Source organism: Callithrix jacchus, chromosome 13 (genome assembly GCF_049354715.1).
Source record: "Callithrix jacchus isolate 240 chromosome 13, calJac240_pri, whole genome shotgun sequence".
NCBI classification, from domain to species: Eukaryota; Metazoa; Chordata; class Mammalia; order Primates; family Cebidae; genus Callithrix; species Callithrix jacchus.
In genome coordinates, this window is record NC_133514.1 from 92190748 (window position 1) to 92204254 (window position 13507).

Genomic DNA, 13507 nt, shown 5'->3' on the forward strand with positions numbered 1-13507 from the left:
ACCGTCCTTGGTCCCAGGCTAAAAGCCATGGAAATAGAAATGTACGTATATAGCTTCCTGTCTCCTCTCCTCTAAATGAGCATCAACAGCCTGAAATGCTTTGCTTCTATTCACTTTCCAGTATCTTCAGGTAGTTGTGTTTTGTATTATATGTTCAGACGTTATAGTTGTTTCCTGTAGGGTGTATTACCTGGTAGGGTCATGATACCTAGAAGCAAAAACTTAATTCCCAAGCCTATTTTCAACCACGGTGCATTACTTTATTCAGCAATGTTTAATGAGTAGCTATTCTGTGCAAGGTAGTGTATTATGTCAGGATGCTATGGAGGGACATAAACATAGAAAACACAGCAATGAACTTAAAAATGAAATGAGATTAAAATACATACACATGTATTAATACACAAGGTAGCAAGAGATAAAAACGGTACAAAATGGTAAAGAAGAACTTGGAGAGAGGGTGTTGGCATTGCTTTTTGAAACATGGGTATAATTTCAAAGAAAGACAGGAAGTTGCATATCCAAAGGTACAGAGGTAGAAAAATGCAAGTAATGCTGTGGCAAGAGCACGTGGCTCAATGCGGATAAGAGTGGAGGGCTGATGAGACTGTCTTGGCCAAGAGTGTGAAAGACATAATGATAAGGTAGACCTATATTTAGGGGATGGTGAAGACAAAGCAGTAATCCCCAGTGTCTGTCTAGAGGCAGTTAAGGAGCCAGAATAGCTTTCTGTTTTAGATAGCACTTACAGAAGCAAGAGGTAAATCTTCTAAGAAGCAGAAAAGTAGAAAGAATGTATAGGACTACAGATACTTACACACAGCCACTGGATTGAAAAATAAAAGGATGATATCTTTTTTTGAGTATGTAGAAAAACAAGAACCCTCAAATACTCTTGATGGAAATATAAATGGACACAACTATTTTGGATAGCAGTTTGGATCTGAAATCGAACAGACGCATATGTTCCATTTCAATACTGACAGAATACCACTGTCCATACAGCATTGTTTTTAGTATAAAGAAACACAATTGATTTTTGTACACTGATCTTTTACCCAGCAACTTCTGACGCTCATTTATTGGTTCTATTAGTTGTGCTATGGATTCCTTAAGATTTTCATAAACAGGATAATTTCACCTGCAAATATTGTTTTTCTTGTTGTTTTTAATATAAAGATGTGGTTTCGCTATGTTGCCCAGGGGTTGTCAAACTCTTGGCCTTAAGCTGTCCTTCCCACCTCGGCCTCCCAAAGTGTTGGGATTACAGGCGTGAGCCACTATACTTGGCCAAATACAGACAGTTTTACTTATTCTTTTTTTTGAGATGGAGTCTTGCTCTGTCGCCCAGGCTGGAGTGCAGTGGGGGATCGTTGCTCACTGCAACCACCACCTCTGGGTTCAAGCTATTTTCCTATCTCACCTTCCTGAGTAGCTGGGATTACAGGAACATGCCACCACGCCTTGCTAATTTTTGTAGTTTTAGCAGAGACTAAAATTTCACCATGTTGGTCAGACTGGTCTTGAACTCTGACCTCGTGATCTGCCTGCCTTGGCCTCCCAAAGTGCTGGGATTATAGGCATGAGCTACTGTGCCAGGCCTACTTATTCGTTTTTTAATCTGTATGCATTTGATTTGTTTATCTTGTTGTATGCTCTTCTAGGGCCTCAAGCACAATGCTGAGTAGATGTGCTGGGAGCGGACATTCTTGCTTTGTTTCTGATCAGTGGAAAAATAATTTAGTCTTTCATCATTATGTGTGACATTAGCTGTAGGTTTTTTCCAGGTGCCCACTGTCAGGTGAGGAAGTTGCCTTATATTCCTACTTTTGTGAGAATTTTTTTATCATGAACAGATGTTAGGTTTTGTCTGTGTGTATTGTGGGGGTCGGCAAACATTTTCCATAAAGGGCCCAGTAATAAACATTTGAGGGTTTGTGAGCCATATGATCTTCGTCACAACTACCTGACTGCTACTGTCATGTGAGAGCAGACACAGATAATACATAAATAAGTGGGTGTAGCTGTGTTCCAAGAAAGCTGTATTTACAAAAATAGGTGGCAGGCAGGATTTGGCCTGTGGGTTGTGGTTTGTTCATTCTTGGTCTATTAAAATGATCATGTGGTTTGTCCTTTATTCTACTAATATGACATATTATGCTATTTTAGTTTTGGATATTAAACTAATTTTCTATTCCTGGGATAAATCTGACTTGGTTATGGTGTATAATCCTTTCTATACACTGCTGGTGTCAGTTCGTTAATGTTTTGTGAAGAATATTTTTGTGTTTCTATTCATGAGAGATACCAGTCTGTTCTTTTCATGTGATGTCTTTGTCTGGTTTTGTTATCAAGATCATACAGGCCTCCCTGAATTAGCTGGGTAGCATTTCTTTCTCCTACTCTAGTTTCTGAAAGAGTCTGTGTAGGATACACACTATTTCTTTGCAAAACTATTTACCAGTAAAGACACACGAGCCTGTGTTCTTCTTTATAAGAAGATTTTAATTACTAATGCATTAAAAAAAGTGAGGGGTCTATTCAGTTTTTACATTTCTTTTTAAATCAGTTTTGATAGTTTGTATCTTTCTAAGAATTGTTCATCTATAACGTTTAATTTGTTTAAACTTGTTTCTAATATTGTATTCCTTTATATTTAATTTCTGCAGGATTAGTAATGATGCCCTTTTTTCATTCTTTGGTAATCTGTGTCTCCTCTTTTTTTCTTGCTCATTCTAGGTAAAGTCTTATCTATTTTATTGATCTTTTGAAAGAATCAGCTTTTGGTTTTACTGATATTATCTACTGTTTTTCTGTTTCCTATTTCATTGATTTGTGCTCTAATCTTTACGATTTCTGCCCTTTTGCTTATGTGAGGTTTACTTTACTTTTTTTTTTTTAACGTTTCTTAAGGTAGAAGCTTAGATTATCTGATGTTTCTTTTATTCTAATGTAGGATTTAAAGTTATAACTTTTCCTCTAAGCGCCACTTGAACTGTATCCCACATATTTTGATATGCTGTATTTTCATTTTCATTTCATTCAAACTGTTTTTAAATTTTCCTTTAAAAGTATGTTGCTTAATTTCCAAATATTCAATTTTGAAAATACCTTTCTTTTGTTGATTTCTAATTTAATTATGTTTGGTCAATAAACATATCTGTATGATTTCATTCCTTTCAAATTTGAGACTTGTTCTGTGACCCAACACGTGGTCTATCCTGGAGAGTGTTCCATGTGTACTTGAAAAGAATATGTATTCTGCTGCTGTTGGGTGGATGCTCTGTAGATGTCAGTTAGATCATGCTGGTTAATGGTGCTGTTCAACTCTACATTCTTGCTGTCTTTCTATGTTCTATTATTGGGGTATCAAAGTCTCCAACTATTATTTTGAATTATCTCTACTTCTTTTCAGTTATTTCAGGTTTTACTTCATTTATTTTGGGGAATTTTTTTGTAGCTCAAAATTTTAAATGATCTAGATGTCTATCAATAGCAGAATGGGTAACCTGAACTATTTACATAATGTAATACCAATACCTCAGTGGACAGGAACAAATGTTGTCTAACAACATAAATGTCTCTCATCAACACAATGTTGAGTGAAAGAAGAAAGTTGCAAAGGAAAATACAGTGCATGGTTTCATTTATGAAAAGGTCAGAATTAGAAACCACATCGTTTGGAAATATACACACAGATGGTAAAATTATGAAGACAGTGATGACAGGTATCCCCAAAATCAGGAGAGTTTTTACTTCTAGAGGGTATATTGGGACTTCTGGGCTGTTGGGATTGACCTTTTCTTGATCTAAATAGCCATTATATGATTATTTACTTTGTAACTATTATTTAAAAAAATACATCTATAGTTTATTTGTATATATGATCTTTCAATTTACACTGTTAAAAATAAAAGTAGAGGTTGGGTGTGGTGGCTCACACCTCTAATCCCAACACTTTGGGAGGCTGAGGCTGGCGAATCATGAAGTCAGGAGATCAAGACCATCCTGGCTAACACGGTGAAACCCCGGCTCTACTAAAAATACAAAAAATTAGCTGGGCATGGTGGCACATGCCTGTAGTGCCAGCTATTCGAGAGGCTGAGGCAGGGGTATCTCTTGAACCCGGGAGGCGGAGGTTGCAGTGAGTCAAGATTGTGCCACTGCACTCCAGCCTGGGCAACAGAGTGAGACTCTCTCTCAAGACAAAAAAAAAAAAAAAAAAGAGGGGTTGGATTTATTAGTAGGTGAGATCTTGACTATGTTCTAGATATGACGTATGGCCAGAAATAGGGAATTATTCTTATGACTCAATAAACTTCTTAAATTGGGTATAAAATATGTTCCTTCCAATTTCACTGTGAGACTAGTGAGTAACAATATAATTTAACACCAAACCCATCTCAAGTTTAACTTATCTTACACCAAAGAAAAGCTGACTTTAAGTAAACTATTTCATATTTTAAATATAATAGGGTAATTTCGATTTGAAAAACCATGCTTTGATGAGCAAAGATTATTTCTAGACAGAGACAGTGTACAACTTACCATTTTTAATGTTGGGCTTTTAAGAGAGTAGATATTCAAGTGGGACAAGTAGAACATGCTGGGAGTGAGTTTCACAATCCAGTAACTGACATTATATTAGAGATAAGGAAGTTCGTGCAATATTGGTCCAATATTTGGACAAATCTAACAGAAGAGACAGACAAATAAGGATAACTGTTTCCATTTTGTTTGTTTGTTTGTTTGTTTGTTTTGACGGAGTCTCACTCTGTCACTCAGGTCTATCACCCAGGCTGGAGTGCAGCGGCCTGATCTTGGCTCATTGCCACCTGCACCTTCCAGGTTCATGCGATTCTCCTGCCTTAGCCTCCTGAGTAGGTGGTACTACAGGTGCATGCCACCATGACCAGCTAACTTTTGTATTTTTAGTAGAGATGGGGTTTCACCGTGTTGGCCAGGATGGTCTCGATCTCTTGACCTTTTGATCTGCCGGCCTCAGCCTCCCAAAGTGCTGAGATTACAGGCATGAGCCACCATACCTGGCCTGCAAGATTTATTTTGCTACCAAAAAAATCAGATTATTTATCACTTTTCATTGAAGTGTTTTAGTTTTTTCTGACTATATTCAAGATGCAATAATAAAGACTAAATTTTTCTATTCTAGAATTACAAAGTAAAAACTATACTTAATTTACTTACCCATTGCAAGGAAAAAAACTGCTTACAAACTGCTTAGAAACCTAATATATATTTAATTAAACAAAAATAATATAAGACATTTATAATGAATACCATGGATTAGCCTGTTTATCAAGAATGATTAGCCAGAAAGTAAATATGACATTAAGCCACTGCATGTTTACTGCAGTTTCAGTATCAGGTACAAGAAAGGCCTATCAGCTTTTCGGTACTCCATAAAGCAGCAATGGACACAACTTTCAGAAGTTTCAAAGGTTACTCTACAACACTGAGTGCAGATATTGTCAAACTCAAGAACTTAATTTGATGTATTATGTATGCTTTCAGTTACATAAATTGGTCTAAAAGCAAATGGGTTAAGAGGAAGCAAAAATTTAGGATTTGAAAGAATGAACAGCTGAAATCTATAGCTCAAAGATAAGAGGGACTAAAATAATCTTGTCTGTCACCTAGGGTGGAGTACAGTGGCAGGATCAGGGCTCACTGCAGCCTTGACTTCCAGGGCCCAAGTGATCCTCCTGCTTCAGCCCCTTGAATAGGTGGGAATTTAGGTATGTGCTACTACACCAGGCTAATTTTCTGGCACGCACCAAGTCGACGGGGAGTTTTAATAGAGATGAGGTCTCCTTATGTTTCCCAGACGGTCTCAAACATCTGAGCTCAAGTGATCCTGCCTCAGCCTCTCAAATTGCTGGGATTACAGGCATGAGTCACTGAACCTGGCTCCAATAAACTCCTTAGCCTCAGTTTCCTCACTTGCAGAAGGCAAATTATCCTTACACCTCATAGAATTGTTAGGGAGACTAAATGAGATCACCTATATAAAAATACCTACCAAAGCACCTGGTATAGAGCAAGTCCTCAATTAAAGTTACCTGAATAGTAAACAACAAAGAAAAAGGAAGTTGAGTCAAAAGAGGGATAATTATTTATGTTTATTTTTATTTTTTTATAAAGACGGGGTTTCGCCATGTCGGTCAGGCTGGTCTTGAACTCCCAACCTCAGGTGATCTGCCTGCCTTACCCTCCAAAGTGCCTGGATTACAGGCGTGAGCCACCACGCCCAGCCAAAGAGGGATACTTATGTCAGACGGAAGAGCATATGCAACATTTAAAAGACCACAGACTTCATTAATGGAATTTTACTACTCTGTCTCATTTTACAGTAATTCTCATCTTATATTTGGGTTACACGTAAAAGATTTTCTATTTTGGCAGGTTAACAGCAATGCTCAAAGAACTGTTTAACCAGACAGATTCCTCAGTTCATCCCGTCTTCTAGGTTAGAATCTCAGGTGGGATCCAGAACCTGCATTTGAAAAGAGTGCCCCAGGTGACTGTTCATTAATTAAGAGAATTCTCTTGAAATCCTCATTTTGGTGGAGGGAGAATCAATGTGACCAGAATCCTTCTTACATAATCCCCAAATAGAAGAGATTCTAGTATCAACATTATGGGTGTTCTATTGTGCTTTCCTACAGTCCTTGCAAAATGACTCTGAGGGATTCAACTGAGGGACTGGCCTTGGCTAAGATTGCCCATTTGCTTCCTTCTCAACGTGTAAAACTGGTGACTTGGAAAACTGTAGTGACATCCTGCAAATGTGTGTGTGTGCACATGTGCGTGAGAGGTCATGGAGTTCACAACATAACATTTCTCATATGGGGATTAAATGGTCCTAAGGATCGGGTGCTACATTATTCTAGTAGTTTCTGGAGTCATTTATGAGCATGTGTTTACTGTTCCATGGGAGGCAGATGTAACTTATAAGACTTGATGTTTGTCTTTACTGAACAAGAAACTCAAGGAGAGTCAGAACGGGCAGGAGAACCACCGTGATTGTCGAATTCTGCTCAGATCACCTTGGGCCTGGTGAAATGTCTCCCTTTTGAGGACAGAAGCCCAGCACAGAGCTTTCCCCTTTATGCTGAATGCTTCCTAGTTCTCATCCCACAGAAAAAAGGTAACAACATTTCAGGAAAGAGAGAAAACAATTTTTTTTAAAAAGTCTAAAGTGATAAAAAGAAATATCGGAGAAAAAGGTCGAATGATGTCATTTGTATAATTAAATTAGTTATAAGCTAGCAGCAGACCTAGACTGAAGAAGAGGCTTTGCTACTGGGCTGGTGGACGGTGCCAGGCATTCGGTCTCCTCAACCTTCCCAGTCAGATGCCAGAGGCTTCGGCTCCTGTCAGTTTCTGTCAGGCCCTGAGCACATGCATGCTCTACATGCATCAGGGAAAGTAGAGAGAATGAACCAGAAAAAGCAAACAGTGGCTCTTTATTGGACCCTCATAGAGCCTGACAGGCCCTCCATGCTCTTCACCATCTGAGAAAGGTTCAGAAATAGGGAAAAAATTGAGATCACTTGAAAAATTTATCCTCATAGCATAAATCAGAATATTTTATTCTGCTTGAACTCACTGCAGGTGACAGTCAAGAAGAGAACCCCTGAGAAACTATTAAACATTTAGTAAGGCCAATTTACATAGGAATTAGCTTACTGATTATTGCTTTATCTACTAAAGCAGAGGTCTTCACATGTAAGAATGCATGTGTGGAATAACACAGACTTTTAAAAAGCGACTGTTCCAACAAAGTGACCAAGGCCTTCAGTTCTCACTGAGCTTCTTTATCATATTTTGGAATAAAAACCGACCTTTCAAGAGTCTATGGAGAGCCTTTCTTCAAAGAATGTTTTATATGAAGCAGCATTTTATGGTCAACAGGCCCATTCTTCGTTGGTATCCTTCTCTTTCTCATTTCCTCCCTCCCTCCCATTGAGCAAATATTAAAGTGCCCAGTATGTGCCAGGTATATTTCAGAAAACCCAGCGAACAAAATATGAAGACTCCTGGCCTCCTGGAGCTTACATTATCTGAAAGGATAATAGCAAATAATTATACATTATGATAGATGACAACTGATGTGAAAAAAGAAAACATAGAGTAGGATTAGGGGACTGGGAGTGCAGAAACGTAAACTGAGAGGTCGTGCAGGTCTCATAGAGAGATTTCATTTGCTCATGAGAGTAAAGACTTGAAGGAGATGCAGAAATGAGGTCAGCAGATATCTGGAGCAGGGAGAGTGATCCAGGCAAGGCTCTAAGGGTGAAGAGGGCAGGTATGCTTGGAGGAATTATCTAGTGCTGTGCTTCTCAAACTGAAGCAGGCATCAGTTCACACTGGGGCTGATGTTAAAGTGCCTACTGCCCCTGCCCCACAGATTCTAATTCCATAGGTCTGGGGTAGGGCCCGAGAACCTGCATTTCTAGCAAGTTCCTAGGGGATGTTGATACTGCTGATACGAGGATCACACTTTGAGAAACAGTGATTTGATACATTATTTTTAAAATTCTGAGTTACTAAATAATAGTGAACCATTAAATCAATTTAATAGGTTTGACCAGCAATTTTAAAAAAAGAAACAATAGGAAATAATGGAGCCCATCATGTTCAATGAAGGTAAGTACTGTTTTATGAAACTTTTATTTCAGTTGTATATAAATGTGTGAACTGCATCATGCTGTAAAATGTATTTTTTGCTGTGAGTGGTAGTCTAAAAAGGTTGAAAGCCACTGGACTAATTATTGTATCATTAAGTAATACAAGCCACATTAATATAGCAGAGAGAATTAGGGGAGTCCTGTTGTTCCAGTAGGACACTAAACTGAACTTGCCTTGGACCTTCTCTTGCAGTCACACACAAATTTCCCCACCTGGATTTCTCTTTCATCTTGGCTTTATGGAAACCTTTAAGACAGAGAAAGTCAAGTCCAGGTTTCTCTTAAACCTTCCCTGACAAGTTCTTTCCAGTGGTGTCTCTGTTCCTTCTTCCAGAACTTCTACACCATTCATTTAACACAAAGCATAAACTGCCCTGCTCTATTCAGCTGTGCAATGCAAAGGTGTGCCTTTCTCTCCTCAAAGGTGATACATTTTTCTGAGGGGAGGGGTGGTGTCTTACACACTTCTGCTTCCCCAACATCCTAGCAATGCTATGGTCAAAGTGAGGGTAAAATAACAAGCTGTGGTAGGAAGAAACAAACCACATTTGTAAGAGATGCTTGTTTGTATATTACAGGTGATACTGGTGATGATCATGATGATGAAAATTAATGTAAAGGGACAGATGAGTGCACATATCCTGAGAAGCAAATCTGGGGACAGCAGGGAAGGGTGGTAGAAACAGGGCCAAATACTGGAAAACCAACTGGCAGGGAAAGCTTAGTGGTAAGAGACCCTTCGTCTTCCACTCAAGAGCCTGGGCTGATGGGGCTTTGGGACAGCATGCCATAAAGAAAAGCCTCACTCTTCGCCAAGAAGAGTCCCTCCTTTAATGTTCCGCGCTAATGCCATGCAGTGAATAAGGAGAGTTGAAGGACCAAAGGAGGAATCAGGATTTTGGCTGAGAAGAAGGCGAGAAATAGGAATCCAGAGGCAGAGTGGAGAAGTTAATTTACCCTACAAATATGTATTGAATGAGATGGGTGTGCTGGGGGATGGTTTTTGCTATAACGGAGGGACCTGCGTGGTGCCACAGCAATGTGGAGAAAACCATCTGAGTGTGTGCGGGTGAATCAGAGTGGGCTTCATAGAAAGTAGGGAGCACGACAGGCCCTCCTGACAGACAGGCCACAAAATGTGAGAACCCAGAAGCTGCACACACGAAGGCCTGGCATGCAAGGACTCTGCCCACCTGGTGATGGGCCAGTGGCTGATAGGGTTAGAGCACGGGATCCATAGGAGGAAAAAGAACAAAACTTAGTGCCTTGCATGCTGGATCAGAGCAGGGTGTATGGGCAGCAAAAGGGCTAAGGATAACTGGGAGGAAGAAGAACGTGGAAGTGGGGATCCTGATTAGGCGTTTATAGCAATAGACTGTGGGGGAAAAGTGGAGAAGCCACATGGGAGGGTGGCAATGTGGAGGAAAAGGAATGACTTGAGAAATGGAATGTCTAGAGCTTGGAATATAACAGTACTTTTAAGTTAGAGGCAGGATGCTGGCTATTCATATTTCCACAGGTAGCGATACCCAAGGAGCACAGATGTGTGTGGAGGCAGGAGAGAGTGACTGGACACGCTGCGCTTGTTTCTGTGGGACTCCAAGGGGACCGTCCCAGCAAGGCACTCAGGAATCTGCTCTAGGGGTAGAGAACTGCTTAGGGTAAGATAGGGAAGAGACCCCGAGTCGGAGAAAGGGGAAAGGTTTTAAGCAAGTCGATATTAAGAAGCTGTGAAAAACCTCTTGAAATTTCAGTTAGTGTAATTTTCTATATTTTCCTTTTTCTTTTCTTTTCTTTTTTTTTTTGATTGAGACAGAGTTTTGCTCTGTCGCCCAGGCTGGAGTGCAGTGGCACGACCTTGGCTCACTGCAACCTCTGCCTCCCGGGTTCAAGTGATTCTCTTGCCTCAGTCTCCCAAGTAGCTGGGATTATAGGCACCTACTACCATGCCTGGCTAATTTTTGTATTTTTAGTAGAGATGGGGTTTACTAACTTGGTCAGGCTGGTCTCGAACTCCTGACCTTGTGAACCACCTGCCTTGTCCTCCCAAAGTGTTGGGATTACATGCGTGAGACACCACGCCCAGCCAATTTTCGATATTTTCTTTATGCAACTAAAGACAACCATGAAAGTAGTTTAAAAAGTGGATATAAAAAGAATGCTTTAAAAATCATTTAGTGTGAAACTGGTAATTACTTTTAATTCCTATGACTTATCAAGTGTCTTGAGTAAATGAAAAGTTTGGTTAATGTCAATAACACATTATTCCATGCTTTTTTATTTACACTAAAAGGTAAGTTACTTCTGGTTAATTCCCCTTGAAAAGCACAATCTAGTTTTCAAACAGTAGACACAGTAAAATTCTTAATCCTCAAATGACACAGATAATTCACTAAACTGAAGAAAAGCGGGGACTTGGGAACCCGACATAATAAAATCTGAGGTGGCAGTGGTATGAGAACACGCACGGATCTGGACGAATTCTGACCCATCACCATGACATTCAAATTGCTCCACAGTAAGCGAAATGCGAGCCAGCAACATGCCCTGTTGTGGATACAGACAGTGAGAGCTTTGAGCTGCGGCTTCTAAGTTGGCTCCCAGAGGATATACTAACTTTATTTATTTCCTTCCAAACCCTAAAGGAGAAATAAGCGACTCAGGATTTCAAAGCCTGTTCTTTAGGTCTCTATTTAAGCAGGAGGGTCCGGAAAAAAAATTACCTGGTATTGCCTTTCCCAGACTTCACAGAATACCAGTAAGAGGAGAATGTTTAGAATGATATTAATACTATTTACTCTGAACAGCCAAGTTGTTTAACTGTACAGACAGATTTATCCAAAGAGTATGTATTCCCACATAGGATATTACACAAATATTTTAGAAGGCTACGTCAAATAATATTTGATTGAAAAATATTTTATTTGGTTGGAAGTCAATTATTCTTCCATGGGCTTCCAGATCTTACTGTTTACTTGCCCAAAACTGGAAGAATACTACTTCTACAAATTTGGCTTCAATTCTACAATGCAAGGGAAACTTCTGAAACTTTTGGCTCATCAGCTTCAGCTAACATTAGCTGGTGAATTTCTCACGAGTAGGGGGCACTGTGATCCTCTCAACAACTCAGAAGGTAGTGGGAAAGAATTCTGAATTCCTAAGTGTTTACATATTTTAAGAAACAACAAATCAATTAGTATATATTATTCCACATTTTCACAGAGAGCTTATTAAGGCAGCATTTCCAATTTGAAACCAACTTTTACATCAATATCATGTACAAAACTATTATTACATACCTGACAATTATTTTATCAGTATATATTAGTAAATGACTCCAAAGACTATAATGTGCTGTTATGTAGTATAATATAAATATTATTCAACACACAGCTTCAATTTTCAGTCAACTTTAGATACTGTAGTATTCTGTGAATTAAACTCTAGAGGTTTTAAGTGATTCATTTTATTATAAACACTCAATCCAAAAAGATGATTAAAATAATTGAGATAAGGCTTGATTGTACGGATAAACAGGCTTTTTTTTTTCCTAGTAACATCTGTGGTAATAATATGCTATCATTTAAACCAACTAGGATGACTCACCATCTGTGGGTAAATGTAATTTTAGTAAATGTAATCTTTTCCAGTACTGGTGATAGATTTTTTTTTTTTTTTTTTTTTATAAACTGAATCATTCATCCTGTATCCTTTTGCAACCATGAAGTGAAATGGCAAGCTGAGGTCAGGAATACAACTTCTTGCTATGTTCCGGAACCAAATTAACTAGCCCACTTAAGAAACTTACTCATGACCTTGGCCTCAGTAGGATCTTGTTCTAAACCAGAGTCAACCTGCCTGGGACCTACCATAGATCAATTATTTTCTCTAGTCAGCCATAATTCTGAAAAGCGAAAAGGGTTACATTTTAAAAAATATGTCACTGTCTCAAATATAAATAACATTTTATTTTTGAACACAGTAAAATAAATAAACAAATATTAACATTCAAGCACTTAGGCTGTACACTAATTCATTTTGCTTTGAGGTAAGTATTACAGTGAACTACAAGATTAACCTTCAGTATCTGCTATGGCCATGGAAGGGGTCTTGGGACAAGAATGTTCACTAAAGGAATTAGAAAATAAAATCTGGAGAGAGAGCCAAGATGACCGATTAACAGCAGCTCAGGATTGCAGCTCCCAGTGAAAGCGCAGAGAGCGAGTGGACGCCACACTCCCAGACGAATTTTTGTTGCCCATGGACCAGGAGATTCCCAGTGGAGGAGCCCCATGGGTTGACAGCGCAACTCTTTTGGTCGGCGTGGCTGTTTTGCCAGCGCTCTGGCGCAGTGGTTCTCAGTGCGGAGTATATGGGACTGGGTGCCCTTTTAGTTGGTGTTTGGAGGTCTGGGAAGGCAGAGTCGCCCATTCAGCTGATTGAAAAGGGGACTGAAACAGGGAGCCAGACCAAGAGATTCCCAGGCAAAAAAGTGCCACAAATCTCAATGCCACTGTTTCAGCTGGTGCAGTGGGTCGCTGCAAGGGAAATAACACAGATTCTGGTGCCCTTTCAACAGGCGACTGGAACACCTAGGAGAGAATCGACCGTTCAACAACAACAACAACAAACAGCAACAACAACAACAACAACAACAACAACAACAAAAAGGTCCTGAGACAGGGAGCCAGGTGATCAGGCTCAGCTGGTCTCACCCCCACAAAAAAACAGCAATTGGAAACACTGAGAATTGAGAGTTTCACAGCAAGCACAGCTGAACCCGGGAGGGTCCAGCT

At 39.5% G+C, this 13507-nt stretch overlaps 1 protein-coding gene across 10 annotated transcripts in view; it reads right to left on the reverse strand.

Moving 5' to 3' along the window:
* The window catches only part of DYM (dymeclin), a 481767-nt gene that overhangs the window by 38523 nt on the left and 429737 nt on the right, over positions 1-13507 (reverse strand). For 2 of the 10 annotated variants that reach the window (XM_078348119.1, XM_035271020.3), the window contains one exon: positions 6041-6080. The exons of the other annotated variants lie outside the window; for them this stretch is intronic. In XM_078348119.1, coding sequence (XP_078204245.1) covers positions 6041-6080 — 40 coding nt within the window. The remainder of the gene's footprint in view (positions 1-6040; positions 6081-13507) is intronic. 10 annotated transcript variants of the gene reach the window in all.